Genomic DNA, 26,689 nt, shown 5'->3' with positions numbered 1-26,689 from the left:
CTGCAGTAAGGACAAACTTACTGAATTGCTTTCTAAAGTGTTTGCAAAAGTTTACATCTGTTTGTGTCTCCGCAAAGTAAAGTAAGTAGTTCAACGGCATTTTGAAAGTTGGCATTGTTTGCAGCCTTGTGAGATCATGAAGAGAGGCAGAAATTAATGAACCCTTCCTCAGCAAGCATTACCATTTCAAACACAGCAGCTCTCCAAATTATGAAAGGGAAAATGAATCCTTTAACACAACTTGAAAATACCTGAATGGTTACCAAATGGAAGGGAAGAAAGTAACTGGGTCACCTGCCACTGAGGGAACTAGTAAAGTAGTATGATTTAATTTCTTGCTCTAATGTCTGGAATTTTAGAAAGGGTACATTTTCTTTATCTTTCTACTCTTATCCTGATTTCTCTTCTTTGATGGGAACACGAATTCCCCATTTACTATATTTAGATTAGTTCTGCAGTCCTAAAAACTCGCTCCCAAATCTCTTTGAAATTTAGTATTTTGGATTTTCTTATCCAAGAGAATGCTTTTGACTTGAGGCAAGTAAACAGTGAGGTCAAAAATCTGAACCAATCTGCATTTGTTCATGTATTTCTGGGATATTAGGGCTGATTTTTGTGATCTTTATCCCTAGGGAACAATGACCAGGTCTCCACCCATCTACCTCATGTTGTCACAGAGTCTTATGTCTAACAGCAAGGAAACGGTCTTTGGCCTACCATATCTACACCAACAATTAAGTGCCTATTTACACTGGTCCTACATTAATGTCCCACATCCCCATCAATTCCCCAGACTCTAACACTCACCCACACACTAGCAGTGGCCATTTAACCTACCAACTTGCACACCTTTGGGATTTTGGTAGAAGCTGGAGACCCAGAGGAAACCCACATGGTCACAGACTGGTATTTGTGAAACAGTGGACTGGGATTGGAGCTAGAAGTTGGAAATAGAAAGTCTAGTGTCCTCAAGCATTGGATGGTCTTAGCAAAGCCACATCTATGGCCATTTCGATAGCTCAACTCTGCTAATTTCTTTAGTGTTTGGGTGTTACTGAAAGAGCATTTCATTGTCAAAGCTAGATCTGGGGGGTTGCTACTGGGGCAAGAGGTCTAGTGGCCAAGTGTGGAGGATTAGAACCTGGTATCCAGTAGAATAGCAAAGTAAATGAGCGGGATAGGGGGTTTGTGGGGTGGTGGTGGGGGGGTCAATGTTTGAGGCCTGTATGGTGGGCCTTGACCAATCACAACATTTGGGAGTGGGAATAAGGGATGGGAGACTGAGCCTCAGGGAACTGGGAGCAAAATTGGAGGGCAGGGTAGGTTGGGGTTGTGGCAGAGGAAGGCCGAAGGATGAATGGTAAGTATGGGACTAACCTTACAGGGCTCCCACCCAATGCTGCTTTGTGAGGATGTAGTTTCCCCAGGGCAGCCTACATTGGCGACTCCCCATGCAACTTTGTCTTATGTCCCCTGCAATGATTTAAAGGCACATTTCACGAGGAATGGCATCTTCCAATAATTGTGCCCAGTGTGAATCACTCTGGGAATGTGCCCTGTTCAATTTCTAAAATGACCTGGAAATGGTTATTAATGTACTTCACCCCATTTTCAGTTGAATTTTCAGTCTCACCAACTTTTACCGATGCACCATAGAAAGCATCCTATCTGGATGTATCATGGCTTGGTACGGCAACTACTCTGCCCAGGACTGCAAGAAATTGCAGAGAGTTGTGGACACAGCCCAGCGCATCACAGACACCAGCCTCCCCTCCTTGGACTCTGTCTTTACCTCTCGTTGTCTTGGTGAAGCAACCAGCATAATCAAAGACCCCACCCACCCGGGACATTCTCTCTTCTCTCCTCTTCCATTGGGTAGAAGATACAGGTGCCTGAGGGCACGTACCACCAGACTTAAGGACAGCTTCTACCCCACTGTGATAAGACTATTGAACAGTTCCTTTATACAATGAGATGGACTATGACCTCATGATCTACCTTGTTGTGACCTTGCACCTTATTGCACTGCACTTTCTCTGTAGCTGTGACACTTTATTCTGTACTGTTATTGTTTTTACCTGTACTACATCAATGCACTTTGTACTAACTCAATGTAACTGCACTGTGTAATGAATTCACCTGTACGATTGGTTTGTAAGACAAGCTTTTCACCGTACCTTGGTAGAAGTGACAATAATAAACCAATACCAATACCAATAGAGCTGAAAAAAAGGTGTTATGCTCATGAATTTTTAGGCTTGGATTTCCCTAAATTGAGAGATCTCACTCAGGTCTTGGATGTGATCCCAGTCTGTTGGAATATTGAGTGAAATAAAGCCTACAGTCTTGGTCAAGGACAGGGGAGGCCCCAGAGACGAGGATCAGGCTCTGCATGTGTCCTGAATGCTTGTTTAGTAAGATTTACCAAAAAAAGTCTTTGACCAACTCTCTCAGTCAGGAACAGTCAACTGTCTCCACAGGGCTAGTTGGTACAGCTCTGTGAATAATACTTGCACCTGAATCCTCTGTCATATCCCATTTTGAAGGTTGAAGTTCTCGCGTTAGTTGCATTATTTCAAAGAAAAGCAGTGACATTCCTGGGAGAGAGAGAGCAAGAGAGTGAGAGACTGTGAGAGAATGAGAGAGAGAGAACAAAAGAAAGAGAGAGAGAGAGCGAGAGAGAGAAAATAACATTTCTTGTTAGGCTGGTTCCATGAATGCAGCTGCCCTCTGTGGCATTCTGGGAATCATATTAATTTTAATGTGCCATTAGAGAATTCTTTAATTATAAGAGACATCAGAAAAAAAAAGAATCACACTAAATCCTCCCCATGACCACACCTTGGATCTCATCTTCTAATAATTTCTTTATTTTAGATCAGCTAATATTTTCTTCATCCCTCTGTGAAATGACTCAATACATTTTTCAATGTTAAACTACTACATGGTTTCCTCCTCACTAAAGCAGCCAAGCATCATTAGGATAACCTGAATAAGGAACATTGCCTCCAGACTCTCTGGGTGATGGTTCCTGTAATTGTATTGGGGCCATGCTATTCTTCTTTTCTTTATCCGGTCTAAACTTGGCTGTTATTGCAGAAGACAAAAAAAAACCTGCAAATGCTGGAAATATGAAATTAAAACACCTCTATGAAATTCATTTGATTACTAGTTTAATTAGTTTGGCACAACATCGTGGGCCAAAGGGCCTGTTCCTGTGTTGTACTGTTCTATGTTCTGTGTTCTGAAACAGAAAGGCCACTGATCTGAAGCATTAGCCCAATTTCCCTCTTCCCAGATGCTGCCTGACCTGCTGAGTATTTTCAACATTCTCTATATTATTGCTATTGCAGATCCTGGCTTCTTCACCAACTTCAGACATAGATATCTTCTTTCTCTTCTCCTCTAGCTTTAATTTTCATCTTCTTCTTCTCCCTGGTGGGGCTATTTTGGAAGATTCTTTTCCCAGGCATTCACCTGCTCTCCCTTGAACTTGCCTATCCTTTGCCAGTCTTCTCTCTTACACGATCTTGAATTTCTCCACCACATTCACTGATGTTAAGATGTAAATATTCCCATATTGTCTCTCTCTACTTCCATCAGTTCGGTCTCCCTTCAGTGCTCTACAGTGGCCATGTCTCTGTTGCATTTAACAGTGCTAGATGTAGCATATTTGTATGTAAATATGTAAATAAGGCACTAGTGCATGTGATATCATGATTCCATTATTCATATGCACAAGGGTTAGTCTGCAATAACGTTTGGTCTGAAGCTCTGGGTGTCTCCATAAGATTATTACTGATACAATACATGTCAGCTTTGTCATAGTGTCTCACACATCCCCTCCCGATATCCTGCAACTCACATTGAGGATAGTCAAGATAACCAACTCACTTTGAAGGAGATGTTCAAAGTATCTACTGAGTACTGCTGATGGATGGCACTGGATATGGGATCTCAAAGCTCTGCAGCTGGAGTAAAATGGTTCACCTATCAAAGTTTTCAAGGGTGCACTGAGTCAATAAACACCCGCACAGGCAGCGACAGTTAAAAACACAATGGCAGTCTATAGTAGTGAGAGACAGAAAGACACTGACCACCCCTCATAGCCAGCATGATTCAGCCCAATATTTGTGCTACCCGTTTCTGCTTTGATCATCATACTGTTATTCAATGTTTCAGCTTTTTATCTAACTGCATTCTGTTGAATGAATGCTCTGACATGTGAAGTTCTTAAAATCACATGTGAAATTTGTGAAAATCTAAAAACTGCAGATACTGGAAATCTAAAATAAAAAAAATAAAAAATGCTGGAAATATTCAGCAGGTCAGACAGCATCAGTGGAATGAGAAACAGTTAGTGTTTCAGGTTGAAGACCCATTGTCAGAACTGTACAATACCCACCCTTGGTTGCCTTTGAGAAGGTGGTGAAGAGCTGCCAACCTGGTACCACTGCAATCCATGTGCTGTGAATCAGGGAATTCTGGAATTTAGACATGATGACAATGGAGGATAAGCAATATATGTTAAAAGCCGAGTAGTGAAGGAGAATTTTGAGGTGGTGGTGTTCCCATGCGTAAATGCCACAGATTATGGATTTAGTAAGTGCTGTCAAAGAACATTTTACCATAATTCCCAATCTGATAAAGGCACCTACTTGCTGCACAATTAATTGTCTCTTTCCTATCACAGTTGCTTCTGACATACTCTCTGAGCGACACTGCTGGCTTGAGAAGGGGTGGGAGGGGGGAGGGCATTTGTGATGGAGGTTCTATCAATCAACATATCTTGGGCAGAAGAGCTGTGGAAATCTCAGAAAAATGGCAATCTTCCAAGGATTCCAAAGCCCATGTTTTGAAGTCTGCCAAAGAATGAGAAAATCTCCAGAGAAATCTAAACTATATGTGAGCAACTGGACTGAAGTTGTCTGAGTCACTTTATGCAGGCACCTTACAGCCAAGAGAGAAGATACTGTTAAAACTATTTGAAGTTGCCTTCACACTGTGCCAATGTGTGTGGCCACTGATCATTGGGAAAGGTCCAGTTAAAACATGAAAACGGCACGACTTTTTTGCAGTTGCCTGGAGTGAGTCTCTCAGGCAAACCTCAGAGTTGCAGTTGCTTGAGAAATAAATGCCAGGGAGCTTTTTCATAAAACAATTCAATAAAATTACATTAGAAAGATGCTATAAAGCCAATTGTTCAATGCTAATCACTTTCAGGGAGTGTACTGCCTGATAGCGAATCTCCTTCACTGTTATTAACAGAAGCCATCGGATGAGTCACAGTTTAGAGAAAGCACAGAAACAGGCCCTTCAACCACCCATTTACAGTAATCCTATATTAATCCCATTTCTTATTCTCCCTACATTCTCATCAACGCATCCCTTTCACCCCCAGATTCTTCCACTCACTTATACAATTCATAATGGCCAAGTCAACTACCAACTCGCATGTCTTTGGGATAAAGGAAGGAAACTGGAGAACCCAGAGAAAACCCACGTGGTTACAGGGAGAATTTGCAAACTCCACACAGACAGCATCTGAGGACAGGATTAAAGCAGGGTATCTGGCACTGTGAGGCAGCAGCTCTACAAGCTGTGCCACTGTGCTGCACCAACTAATAGTGTACACTTATATTTAATGAAGAGTTTGGTGGCACAAGAATTGGCTAGGAAACAGGATCAATTTTAACTTTAATCAGTCCCCTAGCAGACTGAAAAGTAACAAAAAACAGATGCAAGAAATCTGAAACAAAAATAGAAAATGCTGGTGATACTAAGCAGTCAGGACCATCGGTGTACAGAGAACAGAGATAATGATTTAGGTCAACTGCCTGTCATCAGAGCTATGAAATGTCAGAAAACAAGCAAGTACGTTCAAGTTATGGGGAAGAGAGAGAAGTGGACAGAACAAATAGAATGTACGTGATAGGATAGAAACAAAGAGAAACTGGATGACACAGATGGTGCTGGCTGAGAGAGCCTGGGGAAGGTTTGTTAATTGGAGATAATCTGTCTGAAGGAGGTGTGAATAGAGAGAGATGAAGGAAAACAGAGGGGTGAGAGAAAAAAAAACATTGGTCTCACCAATTTTCAAATGTGCAGCTTCATTGCCCTTTGTAAGGAACTAAGGAAGATCTGCTGGAAACACTATCACCGATTTTACACCACCCTTACTATTAGTTTCCAATGAAGTCAATAATATTAATCAGACCGTGAAACCAGTGTTCCACTGTCTTCTGTGGGTTTTCTACACAGTGAACTGGATAAAAATTTCATGCATAGCTTTCTTGTTACCTTAATAAAAATTATAGTTGGTACTACAGTGTTAAAATGTTAAGCAAACATCGTTAGTATTTGAAGCTCCACATTTCTGCATTTGTGAATAATTAGCACAGTTGATTATTAAACATTATGTGGTTTAGTAAAAATTAAAAAGTATGATTAAAAGAGAAGGTATTTTATCCTGAAATAGTTGTTTAAACTCTGCAGTATGTTTCCTAACTTTATACTCACGCTTCTTCTAAAAGAGCTCCACAGAATACCTACATGACCAAAGCAAATACTCAGTGCTTTCTTAATAAAACAATTGGTATCTCTAAATCTAAATAATATCACAGGTCAAAGTGCCATGCTTTCTGCTGTTTTTTCCAGTTTGGAAATTCTTTCTTTCCATCTCTTTCTCTTTCAGAAATACACAATAGCACTGGAATATAAATTACCAATGGTGATTAAATAATAGTTCAAAGCCGATCGCAAGGTCTGTGGTGTTTACAAAGTATTTTTTAAGCAGCATGATGAAACATTTCAAGAAGAGACATTAACCTATGGGCTCAAGTATCAGTGAATGGTTTGAACTGGCATGTGGTTGGATTTTGGGCCTGAATAGTGTGTGACCCCATGATTTGCTTTGTTTAGCGATGGCAGCTGCGGTTATCAACAGATGTTTCGGCAATAAATAATTGGTATCATCTCAGAAAAGAGCCGTCTACCTGGGGAGAAGGCATAATACAAAAAACACGGGGTCGCTATTACTGCTGCATTAATCTCTCATATACACAGGTTTCTTGGGGAGTTTACTGCAGGTGTTTCTTCTGTGAGAAAGCCTTCTGATGCAGGCAAACTCTCTAAAGTTATAAAGCTTTTGTGTGGGATAACGAAGGTCAGGGAGAGCTATAAATTCCTGTCTTGGAGGAACAAAAACAGCTTTACTACTTTTATAGACAACCTCCTTCCCTACCCCCTCCAAAAAAAATGCACAAAACATGAAGCACAACATGGTAAAACTTAAAACACTCCAGCGCATTTACTTGAAATTTGTTTTTGGACTTAAAGTTTGCAGGAACATAAAGAGAAAGTATTTGTCTGTGGCTTTGTAACAAAAAATAAAAAGTCCAAAGATCCATTTTTTGGGGGACGCTATCTTAATTTGTGTATTCAGAGAAACAGAAATAACATATGAAAACTTCGAATTGAATTCCTCAGACAGAATGGGTTGTTTTTGTTTTGTTTGTTTAAAAAAGTGGGTGTTGGGGGTGGGGAAGAGAAGCTTCCTCTTTTATAATGACCCGCACGTCTGTAGCTTTCAAAATGCTTGGAATATTGGCTCATCTCCATTCATGTGAGAGAAATCACTTTTACTCAACTAACAGGATATGTTTGGTTTAATTCAGTACAGTAGGAAAGCAACAAAATAATTTTATAAAACTAGAAATGTATCCCCTTATATAAGATCTTGGAAATAGTTTTAGACATATTACAATAGTGCGCAGTTTAAGTGAGAAACTATTTTGCTTTCACTTATGATTTTTTTTAAAAAGGAAATGCTTTTTTGAGTAACAGGTGCATTATTCATACCAACAGATCGGGCAGCTTCTCGCTGATGATATCTTTTAGGTTTGTTTTGTCTTCTGGGCATACTTCTTGTTTGTATTGCCACCTCTCTGGTACAAAGGGCCACTTCATTTCCTTTGCCTGTTCCAGCAGGGTCCTCAGATCAGCAGAGAGTGAAGCTAGGAAGGTCAAAGTTCATGTAAGGAAATCTCAAAGAAATAAAAGACACCTCAATTGCAAATGCTAAGATATGGCATCTGAAGTTGTGAAAGCACATCCACTTGAGAGTAACTACAAGCTGCTCAATCCTTACAAAAGACTCATAATGATGGTATGTCTGTCACTGGGTGCTTTACTATACCATGCCCTGCAGGTAAACAAACTCAATCAGCTCTTAAAAATGTTTTTAAAGGAAGTAAATCCTTTCAATGACACTCTATGCATGAAGAACCATAGCAGGAATGGAATGAGACAAAATGGTCATCAAAACACTTAGTAATGCACACTGTAGCAAAGTGCCTGGGATTTGTTTTAAGCAGAATTTTCTAGGGCCATTTTGTGAACTCTGCATAGCTGATGACTTTGCTTAAAAAAAAGGATATTTGTTCCTGAAATTCCATGGTCTTTTCCCTGGACTCTTGATGGAGTTATGATAGGAGATTGGAAAAAAATGGATTTTCGCAACCATCTTCTGAAGCAATTGACTTTTTTTTGGATGTCAGTCAAACTTCAGAAACTATACCTTATAGGTTAAAACATATAAATTAGTGCCTGGACATCTGATTTTATCTCATGGCTAAGTTATTCCATCCATGCAGTACTCATCAATAACATCCACCTACCTACTCATTATTTCTTTGCTTTATGCTTCAACCCTTGTGTTAATGAATAAAGACGGATTAACAAAGCTAAATTCTGAGTGATGTCAAGCTAAGCTTCTTTCCTTTTTTTAAAAAAACTTTGAGCACTGAATGACTTCTATAGTTTTTGGACGTAAACTTAAGGAGATGGAGGAAGAAAGCCACAAGACTGATCCCTCCTGTCAGAGAATTGAGTTCTGAAGAGTGCTGACAGAAATTGGGCTTTTTTTCAACTTTTGAAAGAAAGGACAGAGAGGTGACCATAGATATACAGAAGGCAGTAAATGGTGGATATTAAATCTGACATAATACATGGAGCTCAGTTTTAGCAGCGGAACAGGAAGGGTAAAATTCAAACTTTTAAAGACAAATGAATATCAAGCATAGAGGGTTCTACTTTACACAAAAGGGCTCATTTTAATTTTTATCTCTAGTCTATAATGGGCAATTTCAAGGCAATTGCCAGTTTGTTTAGGGCTCACTTGCACTTCTTTCCCAGTAGAATGCCAATTCGTTATCTGTTACAATTTGCTATTTGTTCTTCATCCAACAACGAAAGTTAAAAACTACCCCTGATGACTATGACAAGGAAGACCAGGGAACCAGAATTTAAAAAACGCAAAGATAAAAACAGACTGCATGTTATATTCCAGAGAGTAAAGCCACTGAAGTTGATCTCTATTTGGTACAGTGGATGATTGTTTTCTGCACACCTTCATGAAGAAGAGGAAACATTTCCTGATTAGGACAGAGATGGCATCATACAGAAAGAATAATTTGTTTACTGTTATGTGTGCTGAATGCACAATGTAGTAGTGCTCGGATCCATGGTCAGTTCGCAGATTGATCAGCATCTGTGACCAGTTTGAGTTGGTTTCGGGGGCCAGAGTCAACCGCAGGAAGAACGAGGTCATGCTCTTAGGTAACTGCCCTGGCTGATCCAATGTCCCATTCACCATAAGGCCTGACTAACTGAAGGTGCTAGAGATCTGGTTCAGAGGGGCTGAAGCATGTAACAAGAATTGGCTGGAGTGGATTAGGAAATAAAACAAAAATTGAGTCTGTGGAAATGGCATTCTCTGTCAATAACTGGGAAGAACTGGGTCATCAGGTGTGATATACTCTCAGGGTTTCTGTACTTGGCACAGGTGTGGCCTGTTCCCGGCTCCTCTGCCTCAGTAATTGCCTGGGACGTCTCAGTTTATCTGGAGGTCCAAGATGGAGCAAGTCTGACAGGTCACGCTGCACGTTCTCAGAGAATGGGGCCAAAAGTGTACCTAATGTTGTCCTCATCCTGATGACCATCTTCATGTGTGGCTGTATCAGGCAGTGTGCAGATCCAAAGTATGTGGGCACCAAGTGTCACCACGTGCTAAGGTTTTACTTATCCCTGGCATTGTGGAAGATAGGCCTGGCTCTGTTACTGCGCAACGTCCCAGTCAGCTGCATGTTGCCACATTACCTGTCCTTTCTGGAAGAGTTCCTCCTAGTAAACACTTTTGACCACAAGTCCATCAGGCAGTGGTCAGCGTGGAACATCCTGCAGATACTGTGGGACACGGACACTATGTGGTTCCCTGAGCAAACTGTCCAAACCATCTGGCAGAACACCTCATTGCCAGATCTCACCAACAAGTATCAAGACCTCGCCTGGATGGCGGTGAAGGGGCCCTCCCTGTCAGAGCCTTCCTGTACTGACGACATATCACCCCCAATGTATGCTGCCCTCGGGACTGCTGCGGTGGGGAAGAGATAGTCACCCACCTCTTTGCAGACTGTGGATTTGCAAAGAGGGTGTGGAGAAAGATGCAAGGATCCCTGTCCTGGTTCATTCCCAGCAGCTGTGTAACAGAGGACTCTGATCTATGGGCTGTTCCCAGGGACACACACCGAGACAGACATCAACTGCTGCTGGAAGATCATCAATTCGGTGAAGGACGCCCTTTGGTCTGCCCGAAACTTGTTGATCTTCCAGCACAGTGAGATGTCTGGAAGAGAATGCTACAGACTGGCACAGTCCAGGCTGCAAGAGCACGTACTGAGGGATGTACAGAAGCTCAGTGCAGCCAATGCTAAGGCTCTGTGGGGAAGGACCACAGTATAGCTCCTTCTGCTACCGCACATGGAGGGGCAGAGTAGGGTGGGGAAGTCCCTCGAACAATGAAAGGGGCCTCACCTCAGGAAGCCACGTAAGTGGCAATGGTGCTCTCTCTGTTTTTTTCTTTAAAAGTTTATACTACTAAATGTAATGACCATGAATGTAAAAGTTTTTTTGCACTGTTTCTTCCTTTGTATATATTTTTAATATGAATAAAGTCTTTGAAATAAAAAAAATGTAGTAGTGACAGTGTATTGTACTCTGTTTCTGAAATTCCATTGACTTCAATGGTTCCAGTTTTCACAAGCAGAATGCCGCATGCAGTCAGTATACTGCATGTTTAGAACAAGTGAATGAGGATTAATTTTTACCCCTAAATGCCTTATAACGTTAACAATGAGTTCTTGGATTGGCTTAGATTAGGTGAATGAGTCCAAAAGAAATTTCCCTTTGTGTTTTCCTTTATTGGTCCTGTTTTACAGCCTGATCCAGAGGGTCCTCTGGTCTCCTGCAAAGATTACAGCAACAGACCACTCGAACCTATATGGAATTACATAAGCATGCAGATTTATTAATATGTACAGACATTTGGGAGTTGGATATTCTCATGTGGGACTGTACAATGGATCAGGAATAAGATGAATAATCTTCCTCTTTTTATCTACTTTTTGTTATCAGATGACAATTCCAAACATGATTTAAGTTAGGCAACCATCTAGCTGTAACTGAGCAGAACTGGAAAAACATCTAAAAATATAATATTCCTTTAATAAACTAAAAACAGTAACGATACCTTTTGAACAGAGGAAAGGAACATAACATTATATTAGCTACATTGCTGGTAAATATTTAGGAGCTTTCATTCCCCATAACATTTTAATTGGTGTTGTGAAAAAGTGAGGCAACTTGTAGCAAAGGTTGTTTCAGAGCTGTCAAGAGTGAAAATATTCAGGGTGATTTTGAAATTTACTCTGTTTAAATGGATGTCACTTTTAGAGAAAAAAACATAACTCCAAAGGAAAGATTTTACAAATTTTGGGAGTGTACATCAAGAAATGATGGGTGTTCTGGCAGCGGTCTTCAATGCATTGAAACAAACAACTGGAAATTCAGGATAAAGTGGTTTGTGATATCCCGGTTTGATCTCCTATCAGGCATTCACGTTCTGAAAATACACCCCGTTTTTTAATTAGTTTGTTGTTTCACCCCAATGGCCTGAGGAGGAGGTTCCAGAGATCTTATCCCATTTTCATTTTGGAGGCCTGCACCATATCATTGGCGATTATTGGAGGCTCTTATACTACTCTGACTGGAACAAAATTGATTACGTCCTCTAGAAGATACAATCTAGAGAGTGAAAAGAAGTTCTACCCAGTGAGAAAGTTGAAGGGGCCCAGCTTAAAGATTAATAGGATTTCCATGATTTCAGGCAGACCTTCATTAAGAAACAATATTCCATTTGTATGTTGTGATTAACTACCTGCACCTCAGGTCACAATGAGACTGGTAGCAATGTCATGAGTGTTTAGCATGTCACACCGTAATATCAGATTCTGTAAATACATTGCCACCCATCCTTTTCTGATTGTGTTAATGATGCTCATTCCACTTTTACTTAAAGCTGCACTTTAAAATATTCCAAGAAATGTCAATTTCAGATGATTCATCCTTGTATGAATTGGTGCTCTTCACTAGTCTTTTTAAAAAGTAAAATGTGATCTGAATGCTATGCTATTAATAGCACAATTGTGTAACATTGCCAGAACCATGTCAGTATCCATCACTGGAACTTGGGAGTGCTACAGTCTATTTGGCATCATCTAGGCTGTTTCATAACTGATGGCCCTGAGCCCGAGCATTGACCAAAACTGAAATGATTAGTAAGATGGGATACTTCTATTGATTTCAGACAGGATTGTCCATTTGTTGACATAACCTGCAGGTCTGAAGAAGATTGTTAAGTGGAACAGCATCATTTTATATGTCAATCGATCTTTGTCCATATCTTATCAGCTCCTGTTTTTATACTGAAGCAACTGCAAAGCAAAAGACATGTTGACTCTCATTGTTCAGAACCTAATGAACTGTGTTACCCTGGATTTGACTTTTCTTGTGTACTCCCACTGGCCTCCCTTGTCCTATCCTCCATGATCTCAAGGTCATCCAAATTCTACTGCCTGTGTCCTGACCTGCACCATCACATTAACCCAACACCCCATTTTGCGTACTCTTTTTTCTTTCAACCCTCTTTTCAAACCCCTCCACGACCTCTGCCATCCCTATCTTTTGAGTGGCACAGTTGTGTACGAGGTAGAGCTGTTGCCTCAGAGCTACAATGTCCCGGATTGATCCCCACCCCTGGTGTCAATGTGGAGATTGCACATTCTCCCTCTGAACATGTGGGTTTTCCTGAGCTGTTCTGGTTTTCTCCCTCATCCCAAAGTCATGGTAATTTGTAGGCTAATTGGCTACTCTGTCACCCCTGGTGAAGGTGGGTGGGAAGAGAATCAGAGTGGAATCGATGGGCATGTGAGAGAGTATAGGTTACAGGGAAATAAATGACGGAAAGGGATTGATGGGATTGCTCTGAAAGCTGGCAGAGATTCAAGAAAATCTGTAATATATAAAATCTCATTTAGCCCTACAACATCAATTTCCCAGCTGCTCCATTTGTATTCCCTCTTTAATCAGTCTGCCCCATGTTGAGTCATAGAGTCATTGAGTCAGATAAACAGGCCTTTTGGCCCACTGAATCTGCACTGACCATCAACAACCCATTTACAATAATCCTACATTAATTTGTAGGTTGATGAGCCTTTACTTGCTAAGATCTAAGCTCTGACAGTTCCTTCTTAAACCCCTCCATCTTTCTATCTCTTTCTCACCCCTTTAAGGTGCTGCTTAATGAACTACCGCTTTTACCAAGCTTTTGGTCAGCCGCCCTAAGATCTCCTTGTGTGCCTTGGGCATCAAATTTTATCTGAGAACACTGCTTGGGATGTTTTGGTACATTTAAGGATGATATAAATGGAAGTTGCTGTTGTTGGAACTTGCCACACTATGAGCTGAATGATCCAGCATTACCCCAAGGTACTTTGAAATTGAGGACACCCCATGATTGTTCATGTTGTTTACACTTTTCTCATAGACAATTTTTCCAACATGCTAACCACAGATTTCTTGAGAGCTGGTGTGACGGAAAGTATGTGTGGTTTACAAAGAACATACATAACTGCTCGTTGACGCTGGATGGATTGTATTACTGAAGCACTAGGAACTATTTAGAAGGTAATTAAAACAAGTGATTTGTAACTACTGCCTTGTTTGCGTGGATCAATGTTTCAAAAGTGTGTGGATAATTGTTTTAAACAAATCCATAACTTGCACTGCAAACTCTTCCTTCAACATGCTTTATTCAACAGGTATATTAAGACAGGATTGTTCCCTTCTGGAAGAAATTGGGATGAAGCGAACACTTAAGTCCAGTCTGCCTTGAGTTTCAAGTGGAATAAAGAGGGCAGGGAGAAAAAGCTGGTAAGATGCTAGCCGCACTTCGCACCAAGTTGAGAGTTTTCACCAAATGAAGCTGCTTGGGCTCTTAAGTCAAAACTACTCGAAGGAAAGTGCACTGTTTGCACTGTTAACCCCCTCAAAACTGCCTGAAAATGCAATTATGCACACAGCCTTAACTCTAGGTACAATGTCTTCATCGGTGCAGCTGGGATTTGTGGATAGGTGTGATGAATCCATGCAGCAGATTGCTCACTGCCATTTGCCGAATGATTCTGTCTATTGCAGAGCAGATGAGTCTGAGCAGCGGCTTAGTGAAAGGTTTTCTCAAACCCCTGTATGCAGTCATATTAACAGGCAACATGGCTAGTGTGGTGTGAAAAAACTTTTGTTTCCTTTAGGTTGGCAATGCTTATACAAATGTATTGAAATTTGACCTCTTATTAAAGACGCAGATATACACTGCAAATATAAGAATAATGCAAAGCAGTTTAGAAGTATGCAGGCTCACATATGCAGGCAAACCAGTCATAGAAGGGGTAATGCCCTTTAACACTAGGATTTATGACAGTGTACTGAGAACTTGTTTGCAGCAAAAGTTTGCCGACTGTTCTGTTGCAGTAATCACTCACTCCTTGTGTTTATTGGAGCTTAAAATGAGAACTGACAGCAATTCACAAAAACAAAGTGTGCCTCCTTCCCTTCTCAGTGCCTAATCCTATTCCTACGCTGTAAATACTGTTACTTCTCAACACTTGTCTGCCAAAAAAATGATGAGGCAGAAATTACAGAGCATCATGCCTGTGTAGTGCGGACCATGCTGGTGGGTGCTGTTGTCACTCCTTTGCTTGGCTTCTCTAAATCTCTCACCTTCGCACTGCTGGTACTCTGTCTTGTCTTCTTCTGACGGTTCCGATGGGGGTGCATCAAGGGCCTGCTTGCACTCCTGTAGGAGTGCTACCACCTCTTGGTTATTCATGACCACTCACTCGACTATGAATTGAACTTCCCCGGGTGTGGAATGATCAATTACCTATGGGAAGACACAAAAGGCAAATAAAAGATCCTTCAGGCGAACTACCTGGTGAACAAAGGGGAGAAATGATTAACTAAACCGTCATCAATTATCTGCAAGTCTCAAGCAGGGCAAGATAATGCTTGAGTAACATCAAAATACACGCCAGCCTCCGTGGACATTATCTGTCAGTTTCAAAGTTCCTGACTGAGTTTGGTGCTGGGACGTTAACAGCTGCGACACTCTTCTCACACACATATAGACACATTGCACCCACTTCCCAGCACCTACACCACTGCTTTCTTTTAAGATGCATTCAATGATTGACTCTCCAGGCCACAGTGTACATCCATCAAACAGGGCCATTTGTTTGAGCCTAGTACGCAGTACTTCAAATGGAAGCCGGCTTGTTTGTCTCAGCTGCTGGTGCTCTGAAATCTGGCCCCATTTGCAGATTTCCGCATTCCGACAGCAACAGTTAAACAAGTGTGCACGTGCCGCCTTGCTTAAAGATATCAATTTTGACTTGATTTACCTGTACATCTTGATTGACTTGTGCATCTTCTCCATAAATGCTAAAAGTCTCAAAGGGAAATATAGGAGGCCAATGAATCACTGATTCATATAACACAGAAGCAAATTATTAATTCCTGCATTTGGCACTGAACCTTCTTTCGCCTACCTGCCCAACTTTAAATAGTGTCAGCTAAATGGGAGTCCCTGGTAATATTGACATGTGGAAGCACTGTGAGATCCCACATGTTGTCCACCTTTCTATCATCAACAAAGTGAGGAAGAGATGTTACTACTGATAAGATATCTTTATTAGTCACATATACATCAAAACACACAGTGAAATACACCTTCTGCATAGAGTGTTCTGGAGGCAGCACGCAAGTGTCATCACGCTGCTGGCGCCAACATAGCCTATCCACAACTTCCTAACCTGTACGTCTTTGGAACATGGGAGGAAACCAGAGCATCTGGAGGAAACCCACGCAGACACGGGGAGAATGTACAAACTTCTTACAGACAGCGGCTGGAATTGAACCCGGGTCGTTGGCGCTGTAAAGCGTTACATTAACCGCTACACTACCATGCCTGCCCACTGATCCGCACTAACTGTAGTCTCCCGATAAGGAAGTTGAGGATCCAGTTGCAGAGGGAGGTACAGAGGCCCAGGTTTTCAAGCTTGTTGATTAGTACTGGGGTGTTGAATGCCGAGCTGTAATTGATAAATAGCAGCCTGACGTTTGTTTTGCAGTTGTCTAGGTGCTCCAAAGCTGAGTGGAGAGCCAATGAGATCACGCTGGCTGTAGACCTGTTCGGCGGTAGGAAAGTTGCAGGTCCTTAATCAGGCAGGAGTTAATGCTAGCCATGACCAACCTCTCAAAGCACTTCATCAAGGTAGGTGTGAGTGCTACCGGGCAATAGTTATTGAGGCAGCTCACCCTTGGGCACAGGTATGATTCATGTCCTTTTGAAGCAGGTGGGAACCTCCAACTGCAGTATTTCGAGCGTGAAGATGTCCTTGAACACTCCAGCCAGTTGGTTGGCACAGGTTTTCAGTCCCCTGCCAGGCACACCATTGGAGCCCGACACGTTGTGAGGGTTCACCCCCTTGAAGGATGTTCTGACGTTGGCCTCCGAGACAGAGATCACAGGGTCTCCTGATGCTGTGGGGATTTGCACAGGTGTAGTGTTATTCTCCCTTTCAAAGCGTGCATAGAAGGCGTTGAGCTCATCAGGGAGAGAAGCATCGCTGCCATTTATGCTGTTAGGTTTTGCCTTATAGGAAGTAATGGCATGCAAACCCTGCCACAGCTGTTGTGCGTCCGATTGTGTCTCTAATTTCACATGGAATTGCCTTTTCGCCTTCTGTATGTTGTACCTGGACTTCTTGTGGGGTTCTGGATCACTGGTCTTGAACGCCACAGATCTAGCCCCCAGCAGACTGCAAATCTCCTGGTTCATCCAGGGCTTCTGGTTTGGGAAAACTCAGTATGTTCTTGACAGCACACACTCATCCACACAGGTCTTAATGAAGTCGGTGATGGCCGTGGTATATTGATTCAGATCCAAAGATGAATCCCTGAATATGGTCTAGTCCACTGTTTCAAAGCCGTCCTGGGAACGCTCCTCTGCCTCCCTTGACCATACCTTCACCGTCCTCACCACTGGTGCTGTGGTCCTCAGTCTCTGCCTATATGCTGGGAGTAGAAGTACAGCCAGGTGATCGGACTTGCCAAAGTGCGAGTGCGGGATGGCACGATGCGTTCTTGATGGTGGTGTAACAGTGATCGAGTGTGTTGGCTCCTCTAGCTCCACGGGTGACATATTGGTGGTAGTGTGTCAGAGACTTCTTCAAACTGGCCTGGTTGAAGTCTCCTGCGATGATTGGGAAGGCATCAGGGTGCACTGTCTCGTGACTGCTGATCACAGTGCTCAGTTCCTCCATTTACAGCTTGACATTTGCCAGGGGTGGAATGTACACTGCCAACAGGATGATGGCAGAGAACTCCCTCGGCAGAACTTCCTTAGAAAACATAAAAGGTCAATTATCAATGGATCACAAAGCTCCCAACTCTTGGAGAGTTTATTGAATGAAAATGGGGAGGGCTAGGAAACATGCAGCTGAAGGGTTTTGTGCCTGCCTAGGCCCAGCTGGCATTTTCTGTTTCATGCCAGTGATGGGCCAGCTTCCTAAAGCACCCAGAGCTAGCAAAAAGGGGAGGAAATTTCTTGCCCCAAGTCCCTGAGGTGTATGTGGTAGGGGGTTGGAAGTTGAGCAAAAATGATAAAATTTTATCTTGAGAATCTTTGTAAGTTGTGATCAATAGAAATTGGGCAAAGATTTCCTTTAAGCAGAACATAGAGTCATAGAGTCCATGAGTGTACAGAAACAGGCCCTTCTGCCCAAACTGTCCATGCTGACCAAGGTGCCTTGCTGAGCTAGTCCCATCAGCCTACGTTTTGCCCATATTCCTCTAAACCTTTCCTATCCATGTACCTGTCCAAATGTCTTTTAAACCTTGTAATTGTACCCACCTCAACCACTTCCTCTGGGAGCTTGTTCCATATAACCACCACCCTCTGTCTGAAAAACATGCCTCTCAGGGCCCCTTTAAATCTCTCCCCTCTCACCTTAAATCTATGCCCTCTAGTTTCAGACTCCCCTACCCTTGGAAAAACACTGTGACCATCCACCTTGTCTGGGCCCCTGAGGTCACCCTTCAGCCTCTATCGCTCCAGGGAAAACAGTTCCAGCCGATGCAGTCTCTCTGTATAACTCAAACCCTCAAGCCCTCCAGTCCTGGCAACGGCCTTGTGAATGTTTTCTGCACCTGCTCTCGTATGGCGACCAGAGATGCACATAATATTCCAGCTGCGGTCTCATCAACATCCTATATACTCGTAACACATCCCAACTCTTGTACTCAATGTCCCGACCGATGAAGGCAAAATGCCATTCACCTTCTTCACCACTTTGTCTACCTGTGTTGCTACTTTCAGGGAACTATGCACAGTGTAACAAATTGATAGTCCGATTTATTATTTGACTTCACCAAGAATTGATGTGCACAATGAATAATCATCCATATTTCAACACACAGTTATAAGTACAAGAGATCAAAGCAAATATCATAATTGAAACAAAACTAGTATTGGCAGTATCGGTTTAACATACTATCTTATAAGAATGTTATATGTCATATAATTGTTATAAATTATATTGATAGGGGCGTTTCAAGCCTTGCCAGCATCTTAAAGTATCCTATAGTCACTTCTTTTCACTGTGGCAGCAAATGAAGGAATGGCTATTTTTGCTGTTGTTGGTTGAGGAAGTGATGTTTCCAGGACTCTGGAGAACTCTCATGATCTTCTTTGAATATTGCCCCGGATTTTTTCACTTCCAGCTACAGTGACACTGATTCCTCCAATTTTGGACAATTAGTGTTGTCCTGGAACCCAGAGTAAATTTCAATTGCCACCTGACTGTTTTGTGCCTGAAAAGTAGCTATCAGGGAGGAGTCCATCTTTGTATATCAGAGACAACATGGACCACTTGATTTAATCTTCAGACAGGAATGTAAATGGGCACACGCCATACTCGCCTGAAGCAAGTAGGTGGCTGGGTACAAGAGGTGCTCTACACAGGTTCTCATTTTAATCCACAAAGTACAGAACCTGCTCCAACCACTTGTAAAGAACAGACGAACCAGCCGTCCTTATAGGGACCTTTGGAGAATGCTCTTAGCAGAAGAACTGATTTTGAAGGGATTTTTTGTGGGGCTGAAGGGAACAGGAATGCTTCTCCTGGCCCCACAAAAATGCTGAAGTCCAGTGTCAGCTGCTGGTTGTCAGCTAATGGGATGGACTGTGCTGAAGGTAGTCAGTGGGGTGCACCTGACCTCTTGTTCTATCCCTGGATTTACCACACGCTTCATACCTGCCCCTCAGCACGATGCCAGCCACAGTCAGCACATCTCACACAGGTCCATTCACTTGAATTGGGTTGGCAACCTTCATTACAAAGGAAAGGGAAGGTAGGTACACGTCCTCCTCAGGTCACGAATGCTCAACTTATGGACAGCCCAATACATACAAGTGAGTGCTTGAGAGAGCAGCAGGATGAATTTGTTGGCTGCTGCAGGGCTACAGGCATCTTCCGCCATTGGGAACTCGGTTTATAGCAATATCTGAATGGTTGACTTAAATGCCCTGGTTTAACTACACGTTGCCCTTGGGTGTCCTATGTTTTTATATAGATGCGAACTGTCTGGGTTTATGAACAGTTCTCAGGAACAGAACCATGTTGTAACCTGTGGAGGACCTGTATCCTGTTTTCTATATTTTATTTTAAGGAATTTTTCATTATTCAGCTGTTAAATATATCTTTAAATGAATTTGTTTTTACTGTTTTGTTAATAGTGTTAAATTTTTAAAAATTAATTTGCTTTTTTTCAGCTGATTTAAAATACTTCTAATCATCAGAGACATATAGAAACAGTGAAAGGGCCTTCCAATATCATGTCGTCAGAAGGCCATTGGGCGATTCGTGAGTAGGGCCTTGCTTTCTGTTGTCCACAGCCTAGTTACCACTTGTTGCCCACTCGGCCTTGCTGAATAGCCATGGCAGTGATGCTGACAGTGTGTGGGAAACTATGTGGCCACAGAAGTATGAACCCAAAGGTGGGGTGGGCTGGGTCCGGTGCGATCTGATCCAAGATTTATTTCCAAAGCTATTTTTCCCTTCAAGTAATTTATATTATGTCCATGCCATTAAACATAAAGCTACCAAGGCCAGGAGAGAAATGCCTTTTGCAAATATCCTAACAGGATGCAGAAACTCATCGTATGAAAGGGAATATGACTTAATCTCATGTTTAATCACACAGAGCACAGAGGAAACCTCCTCAAGTATCTTGTTTTCCTCAGTGGAGCCATATTGTTGTCCAGATAATTCAGGGTCTATGATTGGTCACCTGTCAATCTTAGAGAAAAAAAACACATCCAATTGCTTAAGCAGTTGCCTAAAACTACACCGATTGTCTTGTATGACTGCCAAGCACTCTGTCAGTAACACTGACACCTGACAACTGGGCTTGTAATGAAACAAGTGTTATTGTAAGGAGCAGATGTGTTAACCCTTGCTGGTAGAACCCTGAGTGTATCCTAGGTCAAGGTAAAGGATTACTACCATCTGCCCCCTTTACTGCTCAGGCGTATCTGAGAGAAACAATCAGCGTGGCACAGATCCACCTTCTGTTTCCCACGAACAAAAGTTGCTAGTGCTATTGGCTGCACTGAATCTGTATATCCTAGTCTTGAAACCTGCAAAACTTGGCCAACTGGATTCTGTGAAAGCTTCTAAATAAATGACTTGGAAAAACTAAAGCAAAACATAGTCTTGACTCTCAGATCACAAATGCCTGAATTTTAAAGTTTTCATCCTTGTTTGCAAATCCCTCCATGGTTTTGTTGATCTGTTTCCCTCTAATTTTCACCAGCCACCTCCAGTTCCAGTCCTTTAATCATCTCCCATAGTTAATAACTCCTCTATTCGCAAATGTGCCCGCAGTTGTGAATACTCCAGGCTCCAGAATTTCCTCTCTACAACTTTATGCACCTCAGCCTTTCTCTGTTTCTTTAAGATGCTCCTTAAAACCTACATCTTTTAATAAACTTTGAATCATTTGACGTAATATCTGCTTTATGTTGCTATTTTACAATTTTTATTTAAGTCGCTATTTTACAATTTTTTTTGGTAATATTCCTGTTAGATGGTTTGCTCTAAATGTTACTGAGGTATTTCTATCACTTGCCAAATAATAGAAAAGGTGCAGCTTACACCAACATGTAAGTAAACCTTCCAGATTTACTAAGATTACCATCCAGAAAGACCAGCATTCTGGAACACAGTGACACAAATTTCCCACTGATATTAATGTTGATGCAGCTTTAAACCACACATGCACCAACGTTCAAACATGTGTTGGAGGAAAGAAATAATTGGGTCACAATAGATGGGGAATCACGGTGATTGCTCACCGTGTTCCTGTCTAGTGTTCCCATTGCCTGAGGATCCACACCTGAAGCACAAGTTGAGGAAAGCAAAAGGCCCTGTGGCAGAATATTCTGAAGCATTGGTTTGTACAGTCCTTTCCCATGAGGGATGCAAAAACAGAATATGTGAGAATTATATTTTACAGTTTGCCACCAAAGATATTTACGTTCTTAAACTTTACTTCATGTGTTTTCTAGATTTTGAAGCCTATTCTACTTCATTCTTTTAGGTCAAAATTAATTTATATTGAATCCAGTTTCTCTCATTGAGATTTAACTCTGGATATACACCATTTAATGGACTAGAAATCTTCTGGTAATGGTGTGTATACACCAGAAGTTGTTAATGAAATTTGTGGGTGGCATAAGGAAAGATTCTACTAAGGCTTCTGGACTGTCATAAAAGTTTAATTGATGACAATTGGGAAGTTGCCACCCCTACCTAGCCAGGCATGCTCCAATCCCATAGAATATGGTGAACTTTTAACATCCTCAGGAAACTAGTGGCCCATATCCCAAGAGCCAACTGGAAGGATAAACCTTACTGAAAACCATGGCCCAAACTAGGATGTCACACAGTCAACTGATCACACTGAATGGCAAAGGAGCTGTAGAGGGAAAGCAAAAACTGAGCAAGCATCAGGCAACACTTCTTGGTGTTAATTTGGTGACGGCCCACAACTCAGGCTTTCAGTACCTTCATACTGCAGTAATGGTCTTCACTCACAAACCAGACATCCTTATGTTACTCCATGTAACAACTAAGATTCAACCTCTCGCTCCTTAAATCTGCACCATACCTTACTTGTACTCTGGATGCAGGGGCCCTGTTGTTGCTGAATTGTCTTCTTTTTGTACCATAACAATGTAAGTGTGCATTCATTTTATAACTGAGGGCTTGTTGGCCCTCTTCAAAGGGGAGTCAAAAATCATCTAGTGAGTCACATGCAGGGCTAATCAAGTAAAGAGGGTGGATTTCCTTCCCTGAAAAACAATAGTGAATGAGTTGAATTTTAGTCCTTTTTTTGAAAAACTGAATTCAATTTATCCTTTTGGCATGATTTGATTTGGAACTATAGTCTGAGTTATTAAAGCAGTAATGCGACATGACACAAGCACAACACTGAATATTGCAAGAATGAGCACACAAAATAAAATTCTGCCCTCTCTGATGAGGCTGACTGACACTCACTCTCATTTGTGCCCAGAACCTTTCGTTTCACAGAATCAGAGAGTGGTTATTGCACAAAAGGGAGTCATAGAGTCATAGAGGGTTACAGCATGGAAACAGACCTATTTATATTAACCCTACATTAATTCTATATTTTATTCACCCCACATTCTCATCAATTAACTCCAGATACTACCACTCACCTACACACTAGGAGTAATTTACTAATGTCAATTAACCTACCAACCTGAACTTCTTTAGAATGTTGCACCCAGAGGAAGCCAATACCGTTAACTGGGAAAATGTGCAAACTCCACACAGACAGCACCTGAGGTTAGGATTGAATGTAGGTCTCTGGTGCTGTGAGGTAGCAGCTGCACGACTGGGCCATCCATTCATTCAGCCTACTGAGTCCATTCCAGCTCTTACATAAGAAGCACTCCAGCTAATCCCACTCCTTCACCTTCTCCCCAGAGCTATGCACGTTCTTTTCCTTCAGATACTTATCCAGCTCCCTTTTGAGTCATTCTGCCTCCATGACTAACACTGGCAGTATATTCTGAACTTTAACCACCCGTTGCAGAAAAAAGTTTCTCCTTGTGTCACTTTTGGTTCTTTTGCCAATCACCTTCATTCTACCTTGCATGGTTCTTGACTCTTCCATCAATAATCTGTAACTCCCTCATGATTTTAAATACCTCCATCAGATCCCCACACAACCTCACCTGTTCCAAGGAGAATAAACCAGGCTTCTCCATTCTATTCAATTCTCCACAAAAGCAACTAACAGGCTTTGAGGATTTTTAATTAGGACACTCTGAGGTAATGAATGACACTTATAAATGTTGTCTTTTTTGCTCAGACATGAATTTTCCTCAGATCATTCTCATTGCAAATGACCTTCCTTTGCCTCCTACTTTCACCCAGGCTCCTAATATTTATCCTGTATTTTTCATATTTCCTTACAACATGGAAGCCACTTGGCCCATTGACTCTATGCTGGCACTCAGAGCAAGCCCATTCATTTCCCTTTGCCAAACACATGGGAGACTGGTTCAAAAGGTTAGAGCCCATGGGATCCAGGCCAAGTTGGCAAAATGAATCCAGAACTGGCTTAGCAACAGGAGAGGGGTGAGGGGTGGGGGGGGGGGGGGGGGGAAAGAAGAGAGAGAGAGAGAATTGTTTTTGTGATTGGATACCTGTGACTAATGGTGTCTCACAAGGACCAGTGCTGGGACCGTTGTTGTTTGACATATACATGAATGACTAGGATGTGGATGTGGGAGGCATAATCAGTAAGTTCATGGATGACATGAAGATGGTGGAGTTGCTGATCATGTGGAAGGTAGTCTTAGGCTGCCGAGAGATATCAATGTGTTGGTGAAATGGGCTGAAAAGTGGCAGATGGAATTTAATCCAGATAAATGTGAGGTGATACATTTTGGGAGTACTAATGAGACTAGGGCACACACCATGACTGTTAGGGTCTTAGGGAGAAGTGAGTGACTGGGGGGCCTTGGAGTAGATCCTTGAAGGTGGCAACACAGGTAAATAACATTGTTAGGAAGGTATATGGGATACTGGTCCTCATTAGCTAGAGCATTGAATATAGAAGTAGTGAGGTTATGCTGCAACTTTATAACACCTTGTTCAGACCTCAGCTGGAGTACTGCATGCAGTTCTGTCACCAAGCCATAGGAAGTATGTGTTATTCTGGAAAGTTTTTCACCACCCTGTCTACCTGTGACACCACTTTCAATAAACTATGCACTTGTTCTCCTAGGTCCCTCTGTTCCATTACACTCCCTAGTGCCCTACTATTCATAGTACAAGTCCTACTCTGGTTTGACTTTCCAAAATGCATCACCTCACACTTATCTGTATTGAAATCCATTTGCCACTCTTCGGCCCACTTCCCTAACTGATCAAGATCTCCCTGTTATCTATGATAACCTTGTTCACTACCAACAACACCTCCTAATTTTGTATCTCTGCAAACTTGATCAAGCTTTGTGCATTCACATCCAAATCATTTATATCAATAACGAATAACAAGGGTCCCAAAACCGACCCCTGTGGCACACCACCAATCACCAGTCTCCATTCCAAGAAACAACCTTGAACCACTAGTCTCTGCTGCCTACCTCTGAGCCAATTTTGAATCCACCCAATTAGCTCTCCCTGGATTCCATGGGACCTATGCATGCAGGACCTTGTCGAAGACCTTGCTAAAGTCCAAATAGACAACATCCACTGCTCTACCCTCACCTACCCTTTTGCTTACCTCTTCAAATAACTCTAAAAGATGCATAAAGCACGACTTCCCACACACAAAGCCATGCTGACTCATCCCGATCAGACTCTGTCTATCCAAATGCTGGTAGTTCCTGTCCATCAGAATTCCTTCCAGTTCCTTCCCCACTACTGACATCAGGATGACTGGCCTGTAGTTCCCTGGCTTCTCCTTGCTACCCTTCTTAAACAATAGAATGACATTAGCCACCTTCCAGTCTTCAGGATCTTCACCAGTGGACAACAATGAAGCAAATATCTCCAAAAGGGTCTCTGTAATTTCTTCTATAGCCTCCCACAAAGTCCGAGGATGCACTTGGTCAAGCTCTGGGGATTTAACTACCTTACTGTGCTGTAAGTCTGCAAATACCTCCTCACTGGTAATATGAATGTTCTCCTAAACACCTCCACTTGTTTCTCTTATCTCTTGAGCAACCATGATTTTCTCCTCAGTAAACACTGAAATATTCGTTAAAAATCCCATCCATCTCCTGTGGCTCGAGACATAGGCAGTTCTGCTGACCTGCTCTCTCCCTGGCCACTCTTTTACTCTTAATATATTTATAGAACATCTTGGTATTTTCTTAACTATATCTGCCAGATGCATTTCATAACCTCTCTTTGCCTGCTAATTTCCCTCTTAAGTGTATTCTTAATCTTTTTATAGTCCTCAAGGGATTCACTCGTCCCCGACCTCTTAAACACAATGCATGCTTCTTTCTTTTTCTTGACCAGAGTTCTAATATCTCTCATCAGCCAAGGTTCCCTGAACTTTCCAGGTTCACCCTTCAACCTAACAGGAACATGCTGCCCCTGGACTTTTGACATCTCACTCTTAGAAGCCTCCCACTTGCCATTCGTTCCTTTCCCTTCAAACAGGCTCTCCCAATCAACCTCTGCTTGATCCTGCCTAATTCCCTCAAAATTAGCCCTGCTCCAGTTTAGGACCCTAACCTGTTGACCTGTCCTATCCTTTTCCATCACTATCTTAAGACTAATAGAATTATGGTCACTAGAGCCAAAATGCCACCTCAGTTACTTGCCCCGCATCATTCCCCAAGAGGAGGTCCAGTATTGCACCCTCCCAAGTAGGTGCCTCTATATATTGACTCAGGAAACTTTCCTGGACAAATTTCACAAATTCCACCCTGTCTAGGCCCTTAACACTCTGTGTGGCCCAGTCAATACCGGGGAAATTAAAATCTCCCACTAATACAACCCTGTTATTCTTACAACTGTGAACAATTTTTTCTACACACCTGCTCCTCAAGTTCCCACTGACTATAATATAGCCCACCAGACTGACCCTCCCCTTCTTGTTCCTAAGTTCTACCTATATG

General features: G+C 42.1%; 1 protein-coding gene across 8 annotated transcripts in view; it reads right to left on the bottom strand.

Annotated features, from left to right (window-relative positions):
* Positions 1-26,689, bottom strand: part of alpk1 (alpha-kinase 1) — a 101,942-nt gene that overhangs the window by 41,593 nt on the left and 33,660 nt on the right. For 6 of the 8 annotated variants that reach the window (XM_052010483.1, XM_052010482.1, XM_052010481.1 and 3 more), the window contains 2 exons: positions 15,175-15,337; positions 7,861-8,015 (listed from right to left, as the gene is read on the bottom strand). In XM_052010483.1, the coding sequence (XP_051866443.1) occupies positions 7,861-8,015; positions 15,175-15,283 (264 nt within the window). In that variant the 5' untranslated portion in view covers positions 15,284-15,337. The remainder of the gene's footprint in view (positions 1-7,860; positions 8,016-15,174; positions 15,338-26,689) is intronic. The other 2 variants (XM_052010487.1, XM_052010488.1) reach the window with 1 other exon arrangement.

The sequence above is a fragment of the Pristis pectinata genome, chromosome 2, assembly GCF_009764475.1.
Source record: "Pristis pectinata isolate sPriPec2 chromosome 2, sPriPec2.1.pri, whole genome shotgun sequence".
NCBI classification, from domain to species: domain Eukaryota; kingdom Metazoa; phylum Chordata; class Chondrichthyes; order Rhinopristiformes; family Pristidae; genus Pristis; species Pristis pectinata.
Note: the sequence above shows the minus strand (reverse complement) of the source record. Positions and strands in the feature narration are given on the sequence as shown.